The sequence below is a fragment of the Ipomoea nil genome, unplaced genomic scaffold, assembly GCF_001879475.1.
Source record: "Ipomoea nil cultivar Tokyo-kokei standard unplaced genomic scaffold, Asagao_1.1 scaffold1250, whole genome shotgun sequence".
NCBI lineage: Eukaryota > Viridiplantae > Streptophyta > Magnoliopsida > Solanales > Convolvulaceae > Ipomoea > Ipomoea nil.
In genome coordinates, this window is record NW_017617678.1 from 178,490 (window position 1) to 192,010 (window position 13,521).

General features: G+C 33.7%; 2 protein-coding genes across 2 annotated transcripts; both read right to left on the bottom strand.

Annotated features, from left to right (window-relative positions):
• Nucleotides 1-2,579: 2,579 nt before the first annotated feature.
• On the bottom strand, nucleotides 2,580-3,584 carry LOC109184065. Its single transcript, XM_019334097.1, has 3 exons — nucleotides 3,454-3,584; nucleotides 2,999-3,179; nucleotides 2,580-2,899 (listed from the first exon to the last, which is right to left on the bottom strand). The coding sequence occupies exons 1-3, from the start codon at nucleotides 3,514-3,516 to the stop codon at nucleotides 2,826-2,828; spliced, it is 318 nt and encodes a 105-aa protein (XP_019189642.1). The 5' UTR covers nucleotides 3,517-3,584; the 3' UTR covers nucleotides 2,580-2,825.
• Nucleotides 3,585-4,398: 814 nt separating this feature from the next.
• Nucleotides 4,399-5,960, bottom strand: LOC109184064. The gene is made up of 2 exons (XM_019334096.1): nucleotides 5,683-5,960; nucleotides 4,399-5,443 (listed from the first exon to the last, which is right to left on the bottom strand). The coding sequence occupies exon 2, from the start codon at nucleotides 5,401-5,403 to the stop codon at nucleotides 4,531-4,533; it is 873 nt and encodes a 290-aa protein (XP_019189641.1). The 5' UTR covers nucleotides 5,404-5,443; nucleotides 5,683-5,960; the 3' UTR covers nucleotides 4,399-4,530.
• Between the last annotated feature and the right edge of the window lie 7,561 nt (nucleotides 5,961-13,521).

The following is a 13,521-nucleotide window of genomic DNA, read 5'->3' on the forward strand; positions in this document are numbered from 1 at the left end:
AAAATATGGTTGAAGATGAAGAAAAATTTGCGGAGCAGTTTATTTATCAAGGTTAATGAGTGTCAAGAAAACTTATACACAAAAATTGCCAATGCAATGGAAATTAGAGGAGATCTTGACAGACATATCTATGAAGATATCTACAAGCAGATGAGAAGTTTAAGTAATCATCAGAAAAAACTTAAACAAAGTAATGCAAAAGTACAATCAGAAGAAAGAAAAGAATTGGGATGAAAAATTTTCAGCATTGTCTAAGAAAATTAAAGTTGAGAGACACAATGATAACAGTTTCACAGTAACTCAGTGCACAAGTATAATAAAGATAATTCACCAACAAGAAAATAAAATCTCTGATTTACATAACGAGTTATCTGTCTTTAAGAGTAAACACATTGCCAAAGTAGATAAAATTGATGATAATATTAAAAAATTGCTTGATTATGCCAAAAAGGGGGAAGAGAGCAGTCATTTGGCTCTCGGTTCCTCTACTATTATGGACAACAATAGTGGCAGAGGGAGAGAAAAAGGAAAAGTCATTTTGGATATCCAGCAAATCATCCCAAAACAAGATTTGGGGCAATACAATACTTTGCTAACGATAGAATAACACTATATACCATGAAGAATGTCTCCGCTATCATAAAGAAACAATCGGAAGGAGATCAGAGATTATGGGTTGCACAAAAGAACAAGGAGTTGAAGGAAAAAGGAAATGATAGAAGTTCAGCAAATCCACATGTTCACATAATAAATGCACTAGAACATTATGAATGTCACAAAGGAGAGTTCTTGGAAGAAGGAAGATCCTTTGAAGAATGCATTAAGTAGTTTTTAGCAGAGTACTATCAGGAGATAATATTATACAAGACTTTAGTTACTACAGTACAGGTCAAATTTCTAATGAATATTTTGTTGATGAATATGTGGAAGATTTCAAAAAGCTCAAGGATCATATCAACGACTAGCTCAGAGAAAAATCAAGATAATGATATCTTTCTAGTAATATGTTTTATTTCCTTACTGTCGGACGGTTCTGTAATAATTAACTATGCTGTTGATATTATGATTTTGATTCAGTTTATGATCCTATATTGTCTTATGAAATGTTTTTAGACTTTGTTTGTATCAATCGCATGCCTGAGAATTTTCATTTGAATTAATCAATATTGGTCTCAAAAATGCGGTTAGGAATTTGTCTAAAAACAATTCTTATAAGTCATATATATTTTGTTAAACTCATCTAAGACTAGTCAAATCTTTTATGACTAAGCCAACTAACTGACTATAAATTTTGACATCAAAAAGAGGAAAATTGTTAGAAATAAAGTGTAATTAGATTTTGATGAACTAAATTATAATTTTAGGATAAAAATTTAGACCCCTATTTTTGTATGAAATTTTGTAATTTTATTTTGATCAAGAAACAGAGATAATAAGTTCAGGAAATCCATGAAGAAGGAATGAAGGAAGAAGAACAAGAGCTAAGGTCTACTACTGCTTTAATTAACAAATAAAGCTCAAATAGTAAAATTTGTTAAAAGTCAGGACAACACGATGAGATAGGAAATTAGTTATCAACTTTTTGTTAAGAATAATACTTAGCTACTTATCTTATTCACCCCTCAAATCAGACTGGTATGTGATACACACCCAAGGGAATGGGTGGTTTACTCACGCAAAAAAAAAAAAGGGAATCAACACAAGATTGGAAAGTAAGAAATTTGGACAGCAAATCAGGCAAATCAAACAATCAACACACTGATCAAGGGACAAGCTTAAATCATGCAATCTGACAGAAATAAATCAACTTCTCAATTCTCTCCCTTTACTATATTTATTTTTTGCATTGCATTATAAATTGTAACCTCCTGAAGAGAGGAGGGCATCCAATAATCTTCCTTAGTCTTTAAGCTTTAGTAGCTAGGCAAGAGCCTAAAACTCTTGTGACTTCCTGTTTCTTTTCTTTAGTTTCTAGTCAATCAAAATACCTCCTTGTTCTTTTCTCTAACAGTATGACTGTTCAGAATGGGATCTTGAGGTATAAAAACAGGATCTACATTGACAGACAGGTGAGATAAGGAGAAAACTAATGGGAGAATTGCATAACTCAGTTGTAGGGGGGCACTCAGGGCAGCGTGATACTTATATGAGGTTCAAAAGTTTGATTTATTGGCCTGGTATGAAGAAGGAAATCAACTAATCAAGGAGTTTATATAGGAATTTGACATTTGCAAGGAGGAGAGTGTATGAAGTCTTGACTACTGCGGACAGACTTACCAACTATAGTCACTTCATTGCTATATCCCATCCATACACAGCTGAATCTATAGCAGAACTATTAATGAAAGAGGTTTACAGGTTTCATGGTATATCTTAGCCTCTTAGGATATTGCATCAGGCAAAGATAAAATTTTCGTTAGTAAATTTTGGAAGGGGATTTTCAAACTTATGTGCACTAAATTGAGTATGTCAACCTCCTATCATCCACAATCTGATGGGGTCAAACAAAAAGAGCAAACAAGTGTGTGAAAACTTAGTTAAGGTGCATGGTGTTTCAGAATCCAAAACAGTGGGGGAAATGGTTACTGGCTTTTGCAGAATTTTGGTACAATACCAACTTTCATACAAGACTAAAAATCTCACCTTTCCAAGCTCTATATGGATATGCACCTCCAATGTTGTCCACAGATTTTATCAAGAGAGGGCAAAATGATTCCACACTAGCTTGGCTGAGAGACAGGAAATACTATATTGCTTCAGTTGAAGGATAACTTTGTGGCTAAATAGGATCCCACTCCATGACCATATGTCCAAGAATATGTTTTCTACTTCACCCCCGCTAAGTGTAGCGAATTGTTCTGTTGTAGCAAAGTAGTCTTTGTGGCTAAATAGGATCTCACTACAACCCCCAAAAAACAAAAAAAGGATTTATAAAAAGAATTTACTTAATACATGTTGAATAAATAAAAAATTTACTAAATATTTAGAGTCAACATACCTTTTTGGGTGTTCCTCAGTTTCCTCCATGAATGCATAATTTGGTATGATCTTCTCTCTGACAGTAGCATTGTGCAGGTATGTTGCGTGTTCAGTCCAATAAGGTGACCATAGATACAGGGGATGTTCTTAAACTTCCTTGTTGGCCTATTACGCACAGTCACGTCCTCACAAATTCTCTTCTACAGTTATGTGTTTTCACATAGAAACACAAATTACATTCTGGAAGTTCACAATTCTAATACTAAAACTACACAATTTAATCTTTTTAAAATTTAGTACTCTGCCTTGTGTTTTCAAATTCTCTTTTTCAGATTCACAATTATAATGCATTAAAAACACAATATTTAACCAAGTGTTCATAAAACAACAACATAGCACACATAATAGATTCAATTGCAACTTATGAATTAAAATAAAAACACTTTAGAGATACTCAGAATTAGTTTATTTTACCATTATGAATAATGCTATAGGTCCGGTGAAAAAAATCTCTTGACTTTTTCTTGATTGCAACATGCACGAGACTGAATATCACAGTCTCTTTTGAACATGTCCCCATTGTATCCTCTGCTGGCAATTACCTCAGCCATAATGGCATAACAAAACATAACCAGACAAAACCCATAAAGAATATTGACAAATACACTTCACTTCAACTATGTTACAGAATCACAAACGTAGTGCTTAATGTTCATAAATCATAATAATAATACATAAAATATATATTAAAAAAAAGAATACAAAAACATAAGAAAATAAATCACACAATACAATCAAGTATATAAAAGTAGAAAATCATCAATACAAATTTACCGAAATCACATACATTGTTAATAATAATCAATGTAAATCACAAATTCAAATATTGAAAACACGAACATGAATAAATCATAATTGTAACAGCAAATTCATCGCACTAACAACACAAAAAAAAAAAAAAAAAAAAAAATCGAATTGCTAATGCATCTTCATACGTGTCGAAACACTAGCAAATCATTAATAGTATAATCAAGCTCTGACTGTAAAAACCAGGATAGAAAAAATCGTAATATTGAAGATGAACCATCAATGTTCAATTCTGTCCGATTTGTTGCCTCTTTCATTAACGAAATCAAAATTGTGGTCAAGAAGAAGAGCTCAATCGCAGTGAATCGAAGATACAAAGAAGAAGAATAATACGATTTCAATCAGAAAGAAAGAGAAATCAGAGATACAAGTAAAATATCAATAAGATTGTATAGGAATTACCTCAAGAAGCAAAATTTCCCAATGTTCTTATTCGCTTTTATGCATTTCCAGAACGTTGTGTTCAACCGTGTTCTGCATCATGATACCTTTTTTCCTTTTAGTGCTGAATGAGTGACAGATACAGATTAACTCTTACCAAGAGGCAAAGTCGCAAAGACAAAGTTACAAACATCTTATTCAAGTCGGTATACATGGTCCATATATTACATTGATCGAGACGACAAAATATTTACAACGTTGCCATCTGTGTTTATTTCTTTACAGAGATGTTAGATCTGTTCCTCAAGTAGATATCTGGAATTGCCTTCCCTTTGCCCTTTTGATTGCATTGAGCAACTTGCGCCGAACCCCAACAGCGAAAATTCCCATTTCTTTGAGGTCATCAAGAGTGAGTAAAGGCAAAGTTTCTTCATCCACCTCATGCATTTCAAACAACTCAGCATACTTCCCAAACCCAATCTCCTCAAGCCATTCCCCAACGCCGTTTGTTGTATATTCTTCTCGGGTTTCTCCCTTGTCACCTTCACCAGTAGATAAGGGAAACGCGATCTCTGCTTCATCACAATAATGTTCATTTGAACTCTGCACCATTTGCACACTGGAATTGGGTTCCGCAGTCTCCATCGCCATCGCACAAGCGTCTTCATTGGTCCATGTAGTTTCGTGCCCGGAAGATTCATTGATGCCACACTTTAATGTGAAATCTTCGCCTATATTTCTCGCCAGATGAACTTTGGATCCCCAAGGATCGAGAAAAAGGCTATCCGGGCTTCTCCTGCGACGCTTCATTAGCCTAGACTTCCTGGTAATGCTACCAAAACAAAGCTCAGCAGCCTTACTCCCACTAATTTCATCCTGATCAGAAATTTCAGGAACTAATTTCAAAGAATTTGGGTTCTTGTTTTCACTGTTATCTGCTGGCACCTCTGCAGGGATGCCAAATTCCAAGAACCCAAATTCATGGGGAAACTGCTGAGGAAAACCAGAGTTACCATTATTCTCCAATTCATTATTTCTTATCGAATCATCTTTCCACCTTCTTTGCTTAATCCTCTGAGAAACACCGCATGTAAAAGCTGCAGGTAGGTCTCCTACCTCCCACAATCTAACATTTGGCCTCCTTTGCCTCTTAGAATTCATGTTAAGAACTAACATTTTCTCACCGATCTTATAGATTCACAACTAGGGCTGAAACCTGAACAAAACCATAACAAATATTCGTATTTAACCACACCATCAGAAATTTCACAAGAAACCCTAATTCCTCCACAAAATAAGTAAGCAGAAACATAAACTAATAACATAATAATCATATTTCAAGGTAAAAACAAAACCAACAAATAACCCCAAACACTTATCAATGATCTATGCTAACTGATTATTAAAATTTGCATTTAGGAACGAATTCTAGAGAAAACAGCATAAAGAGTGTACCTTTTTCAAGAGTGCAGGGTACGCAAGGCAGAATCACAACTGAAATCAAGAACACTGGGAGGCGAATGCGATTTAAGCAAGTATGAATTATACGCGGATTGATTTCTCTTCCATCCAGAGTTTAAGCAGATATTCCGAAAACAGAAAAGCAAATGGGAGAAGTGAGGAAGAACAAGTGTAAGCTGAAGAATTTAAATTTTGGAGAGAGTAGGATCATAGGATGGGACATACTGACATTTGGCATCAGTGTAGTGTAGAACTGTAGATGGACACAATTCTTCAAAAATCAAAAGCAGGGAAAAGTCAATCACAAGATTTGAACTTATCCACAAGTATATGTAACATGGGAAGCTTTGTGTTGCCATGTCAGGGGATAAAACCAAAGCTACTTTAATTTGTTACCAATTTCAAACATAATATATATATATATATATATATATATATATATATATATATATATATATATATATGCACGGCAAAGGTCCTCCAAGCATGTCTAGGAACCATTGCGGTGGAATCTTGTAATAGTTGTGAATTTGTGATGCAATCCTTTACACGGCGTTTGGTTGGAGAGGGAGAATTACGTGGGAAAGAAATTGCAATTCCATGGGGGATAAATTACTGGGAATAAAGTGAAAATTTAAATTTCAGTGTTTGGTTTACAGGAATAGAATTACTGGAATTTCAATTCCAATGTTTGGCATACATGGAAATTGAAAGGGAATAAGTAGTAAAGTCAAAAATGTTCATTGTTGTTGTTAGGCATTAATTTTAGGTTAAAAAAGGAAGTGGTAATTTTGACTCATCATTATCTTTTTTTATTTCTAAAATCCCAGGAATTAAAATCCCATGGGATTTTAATTCCATGAAAATGGGAGAATTGCAATTCCTTTCAACCAAACAAGGGAATTTTGTGGCCTTTGAATTTAGGTGAGAATTAAGTGGGAAGAGAATTTAAATTTCATTCAACCAAAGGCCCTGTTAGTAGTTCACAGATTAAGACTGATTTGCGCCTAATTATGTACCTATATATATATATATATATATATATATATATATATATATATATATATGTGTGTGTGTGTGTGTGTGTGTGTGTGTGTGTGTGTGTGTGTGTGTGTGTGAAACGATGGAGTCATTTTCTTATTTGATTTCTTATTCATCAAATATTACAAAATAAAGAGTTTAGATTAGATTGGTTCTTATATGAATTGGATTTTAAGGGTGTGTTTGGTTTGCATATGGAATCGGAATCGGAATGCGAATTACATACTTGGTAATGGTAATAAATTTTGGTAAAAGTATTTTGCATGTTTGGTAGGAGGGTGGAGCTGGAATGATTATCAATATTGATATTTAGTTGTGTATGACCTTATAATAGGAAAAAATGTTTTAAAAATACGAAAATAAAAAATCATGACAATTGATTCTAATATAATGGCATCCAAAGTATCAATATAAAAAAAAAAAAATCAAAACAAAAATCTAAAAGTATTAATCCAAACTTAAAAGTTAGATTACCAATAAGATGGAACGATAATCCTTTATAATTAGGAAATGAAATTTTTAATTGAATGGGTAATTAAAATTCAAAACCCATAATTATGTTTTAAAAAATTGTCACTGACTATGATTTTGATTTCTATTCTTAGTGTGTAAACACATGAAGCAAAGACTACTCCTTAATAATCTTTATCCTAAAGTTTTTTGTCATGGTAAATCATAATTTATTTAAAATTAAGAAAACAAATTAATTGGATAATGTTGCTAGTTGTAACACTGCAAGATTTTGTTATTCTGTAATGTATTGGAGACAGTGGGCTCAAATTACCAGCGGAACATTGCTTTTCTCAGAAAGTTTGCTGTCATGGTGTTGCTGTTTAGTGTTTAGTAAAATATAGTATAAAATTTCAAGAAAATAAAGAATATTCTTTCAGACAAAGAAATAAGGGAAAATGGCACTTTTTGCCCCTGAGTTATATACGTATAGCACTTTTTCCCCCTCAATTATTTAGGTAAGCACATTAGCCTCCTCAATTATTCTAAAAGTGGTGTTTTTTCCCCATGATATATTAAATTGACATTTATACCCTTAAAGTAAACATTTTATTTATTTTACTACTCCAACAAATTATTGCGTATACGTAGGGATGACCACGGATCGGTTTGAATTGAACCGGATACTAAAGCAATCGAATTAATAGTTTTTGGTTATAATTCAAATCTAGAACCCAATATTTAAATGTCAATTTATTAAAATTATGTATCAAAAAAATTGAATCTTAACCGTGAACCGGCAGTTCCGGATTCGATTCGCGATTTTGAACCGTCTTTATTTTAAAATCTTATTTTTTATTTTAAAATAGTCTAAATTCAACAATAAATGTATTTTATTTTTTCAGTTCGGAACATGAACCGTCCGTTCCGGTTCACGATTTTAATAAACTCTAAATATCGAATTTCGATTCTAAATTGTAATAGGAATATTTCGGTTTGGTTGCTATAGTGTTTGTTTGGTTTGAACCAAATTATGGTCATAATTTGTTGGAGAAAAAAATAAATTAAATATTTAGTTTAAGGGTAAATATGTCCATTTAACATTTCAGGGGGAAAAACAGCCACTTTAATAATTTAGGGGGGAAAAATGCTATAGGTATATAACACAGGGGGAAAAAGTGCCATTTTCCCAAGAAATAATATAATTACGTTTCTTGGTTCCACGTATATTACCAATTAGTATACCATGGATCAGGATTTACTTTACATCGTAGATCCTAATTCAAAAATTATATATTTGTATTTGATATATCATGTGCCTTCAGTTAATAAATTATGTACTTATAGTTAATATATTATGTGTCTCCAATTTATTTACAGTCACATAATTGTTAACTGTAAGCACATAAAATTTTAACTGACACATAATCTGAATGTTATTTAGACTATTTTCTATAATACAATGTGAATCTTGGTCCATGGTATAATTTGTCATATATTACCATCACCTATATTTATTTCATAGAAACCATAGTCTCCTTAAATATATATATATATTTTTTTGTTACATTTTTGAAAAAAAAATACAATATAAATTTCTATATTACCATCTATATCTTTATTATTTAGGGGTATTTGAGTCTTTATATTATCATTCTCAACAATTTATTTTTTATCAACACAATGAAATTTTTATTTGAAGCAATTTCTTTTCCATTAAATTTAAATTCAATTCCTTATCAATTCTTTCCACAAACTAAGCGGACCATTGCTGGAATTAACTCTTACAGGGCGTTTGGTTGGAGGGGGGGGGGGGGGGGGGGGAAGGGGGGAATTATGTGGGAAAGAAATTGTAATTCTATGGGAGTTGAATTACTGGGAATAAAATGGGAATTTAAATTCCAGTGTTTGGTTGACAGGAATAAAATTACTGGGAATTTCAATTCCAATGTTTGGTATACATGGGAATTGAAAGGGAATAACTAGTATAAAGTCAAAAATGTTCATTATTGTTGTTAGACATTAATTTTAGGTTAAAAAATGAAGGGGTAATTTTGACTCATCACTATCTTTTTTTTCCAGGAATTAAAATACCAGGGGGGGGGGGGGGGGGGGGGGGGGGGGAGGGGGACATGGGATTTTAATTCCATGAAAATGGGGGAATTGCAATTCCCTCCAACAAAACTACGGAATTTAATGGCCTTTGGAATTAGGTGGGAATTAAGTGGGAAGGGAATTTAAAATCCCTCCAACCAAATGCCCTGTTAATGTTACCACAATACAACGTTCTTCAAAATTTTGCAAAAATTATATATTATTTTATTTTACATTCTCGAGAACTAAATAAGTACATAGTAGCTAATCACTTTGTGCTCAGATGGCATGTAGTGACCTCTCCTATGTGGGAAGTCATGAGATCGAGCCTCAATGGAAGTGTTGTTACAATGTAATAGAGTCAGTAGCATTCAAAAATAACACGAACTAAATGCTTTTTAGATGTGTTTTAGAGGGATGTTTGTGATTAAAAAAAAAAAAAAAAAAAAAAAAAAACCTAAATCATTCTCGAGAATTTTAAAATATCTCTATAAATCTTGCACCCTTGTAGACTAAATAAGGTATAAAATACTTGTAAATAACAGTGTTGCAAAAATTCCGCATAGGCACCGATTAATCATTAATCCCTACCTAGGCTAGGTGCTGGTCGGTCGTCTAGTGTATCACCATAATCAGTGATATAGGCGGTTGGCCGACTAGGCCGCCTAAGCACCGCCTAAGTCGCATAGGCTCTGACCACCTAGTCAGCCGATTAGCTATTGTTTCTTTCTTTTTTTTGAATGGGTTATTTCACTCAAAACGATGTGTCATTTTGAACAAAATAAGCTTAAATTGTTCAAATTCTATGTTTTTTTATTAATATTTAATATTTTAATATTAAATATTAAAATATTAAATAATTTATAATTATCAAGTCTTAAAAAATTTTTAAATTTTTTTAAAAAATAAAAAATATACAAGACGCCTAGTAATTTTTTTAACCATGGTAAATAATACTCCGTAGAAGATTGTGAGGAAATATCATGAACAGAAAACGCCCACAATATTTTCATGCTTAGTCACTATCAGCATCGCATATAATATTCTTCGAGAACAATAATACTGTGGAAACTGTGGATAAAAGCATCACATAGGAAAGTGATAGATTCACACACCTTTGCTTTTCTTCAAATTCTTCTTACTTCAGAGATTGTACAATAATTGTACCTTCCTTTTGTCACAATTTTACTTGTGAGAAAAAAATCAGCATTGGTGTATATATGCATCTCCTTCATTGACTTTGTTTAACAATAGGTGGTTAGCGATTAACTATGTAGTGAATTGTATTAATAATTTTGATCAGTGAATTATATCAATGATTTATAAAACAATATTTGATAAAATTAATCGATTAATGTTAGCGATTAACATGTAAAATAACTTATAAGGATATACATAAGGATATCCTCAACTACCAAAAATTTTCAATGATTTTTGTTAGGGCCACAGGGATATAGAGGAGAGAGAAAAACGGTGGAAAAAAAATTCAATGATTTTTGATGATCTTAATGTTGTGAATTGATTATACGTGTAATTTTGTATTTAATTATGTCTAGAGCTTGTCTCTAGGGTTTATATCGTGAATCTCGTTGTTGTGATGTTCTTGGGTATATTTGGGTGGGTTTATGCATGATCGGGTGTTGAGTCTAGCCTAGGATTTATCTTTAGGACTTTGCATATAGATTTATTGATGTTCTTGAGGTTCCGGATGCTCCTGAACCGTTATATGAATTCATGATGAGTCTTGACATGTTTAGGAATCGTGTTAGAACGTATTTGGTATGATTCTTGATTTAATCCCATTAATTGAATCCGTGGTGTTGTCGTTATGTGCTTGAATGTGTCTGGACATGGTTTTGAGTTCCACTAGAGATCCCGGGACCAAAAAGTTGCCTGAGTATTAGTGGGGGTAGGTGGGGGCACGGGTACCCGCTGCCCGGGAACACTGTTCCGCCGGCCGCCCGCTGGAATAGTGGCTGGCCGCCGGCAGGTGGCTGGCGGGTGGTTCTCCACCCGCCACCCACCCGCTGGAAATTGTTGGTAGGTCGTGATGTTTTTCCCCGTTTGATGTTTCTCGTGTCCCGTTGTACCCCGTTTGTCGTGTATGAGTCTCGTTTGATGTTTTGAATACCGTTCTAGGAATTTATGTGTAGTACGTGTCGTTGTCGTTATGTCCTTATTGTTATTGATTGATTATGTGTTGATTGAATGGTGATGAGTATCGTGGTCATTGCGCAATGATCGGTGTGACTGATGATGATGATGATGATGAGATTATGATTGGTGAAATTGAATTGTTGGCGGTTGGCATAACGAGTGCCCGGTCATTGTACCAAAGGTACAGGCCTAGCGGTTACTGTGCTAAAGGCACAAACCCACCTTCGACTAGCTTGCCGTTGAGAACGGGTCAAGTTATAAGTGATGCGGTGTCATGTCGGGGCTATATGCGTCGACCCCTTGATATTGGTACTAGAGGTACGGATCATGCGAATGGCACTGCGGCGTTATCTTGATATGTTGGTAGTTGAAAGGTGGTTTGTCGGTGGGGGCATGTAGTTGCCCGGAAAAATAAGGGAGGCGATATAAGGGTGGCCTGGAGGTATAGGTTGGAACTGATATAAGGACGGAGGGGAGCTACAAGGTTGGAACTTGGTATAAGGTTGGAAGATGGATTGTGTGCTTTGATGATTCTTGTTAATTGATTGTCTTTGAATGCCATTGTTGTCTCTATTTGCTATCTATGAACTTATTTGTCTATTATGTCTTGTATCGTATTCTTAGGACGCATGCTAGCCTTTATGATTATATTGTCGAGTCTATTATCGTGTCTTGAGTCTTGATCTTGGATTAAAATTAGAGCCTCGTAGGTTATATATGTATTCCGGTTTCAAAATGATTTTTCTTATATCTACCTATATTGTACTTAACGCGTTGGAGTGGGTTACCAGCATTATTCGCTGACGATTGTTACTCCGCATGTTTTTCCAGGTACAGATCAGTAGCTTCGGAGCGCGTTAGATGGACTCGTGGACTTAGCTTAGTATTAGTTAGATGGCCTGTGAGCCTTGAATTGTATTATGGATATTAGTTATAGTTCATGCCTTGTTTGGTTAGTTTAGTCTGTGCATCTAGGTTCTCAAACCTAGATGTGACATAGCACCCCGACTATTATGTTTCGTTTATGCTCTGTTTGGGGATTTAATATTAGATTCGCCTTTATTTTATAAGTTTTAAATATTTTAAAATTTAGGGGTGTTACAGTAATGGTTGGAACTGAAACAAGGTTGGGGGTAGCCATAAGGTTGGAACCAGGCATAAGGTTGGAACTTGAAACATGTTGTTGAATATGAATCTTGTCTTTCATTGCTTATGAGCATGCTTAATGTGATTCTTTCATTGCTTATCGTATGTTGTATCTTGTTGATGAGTACGTTACTTCTGTCGTTCTTGTTGACCGATTGAGTAAGTGTTTAATGTTGATCTTGATTGAGAGTGATTTTATGATGAGTCTATTGTTGTTCCCACTCCTCATTTTTAAAAGACTATATTATGTATTCCAAGTCTCAAATGTTTTTCTCTATATTTATATTATATGGTACTCAACAAGTATTGGTGGGTTACCAGCATTATTCGCTGACGGGTGCTACCCTTGTGTTTTCAAGTGTCGAATAGATCGTTGAGAGCGCGCTAGTGGAAGACTTAGATAGCGTAGCTTTCCTTTTGTGGTTCTAGACTTGTGGCCTGTGAGCCTAGAATTATTGGATATTAACTTATGTTGGTTTTGATTAGATGCTAGCATGTGCACCTATAGTTAAATGGGTATGGCATAACTCTCTCGTGCTTTATTGTTAGCTTTCGCTTTATCTTAATTAAATGGTTAGTTTGTCTTTATCTTTAAGTTTTTAATTGGTTAAAAATCGAGGGTGTTACAATAGTATATGCTTTAGTAAAAATCAATAGTATATTGTTATGCATAAAAGTTATTAAAAATTGAGGTAGTGTAGTTGGTATTTAGTAGTTTTTTTTTTTTTTTAATATATCTTATTGTTTTTTATTAAATTTTTAAAAAATTGTATTGTAATTCAAATATAGTTTGCCCAACAAGTTGGAACTATCGAATGTGAATATATTATGTGATGAAATTCATGTTAGAAATTATTTCAACGAATTTGTTGAAAGGAATGGATAAAGCAAGTAATTTAATAAAATATCTTTATCCTTTAAATTTTTGAAAATATTAGCTTATTG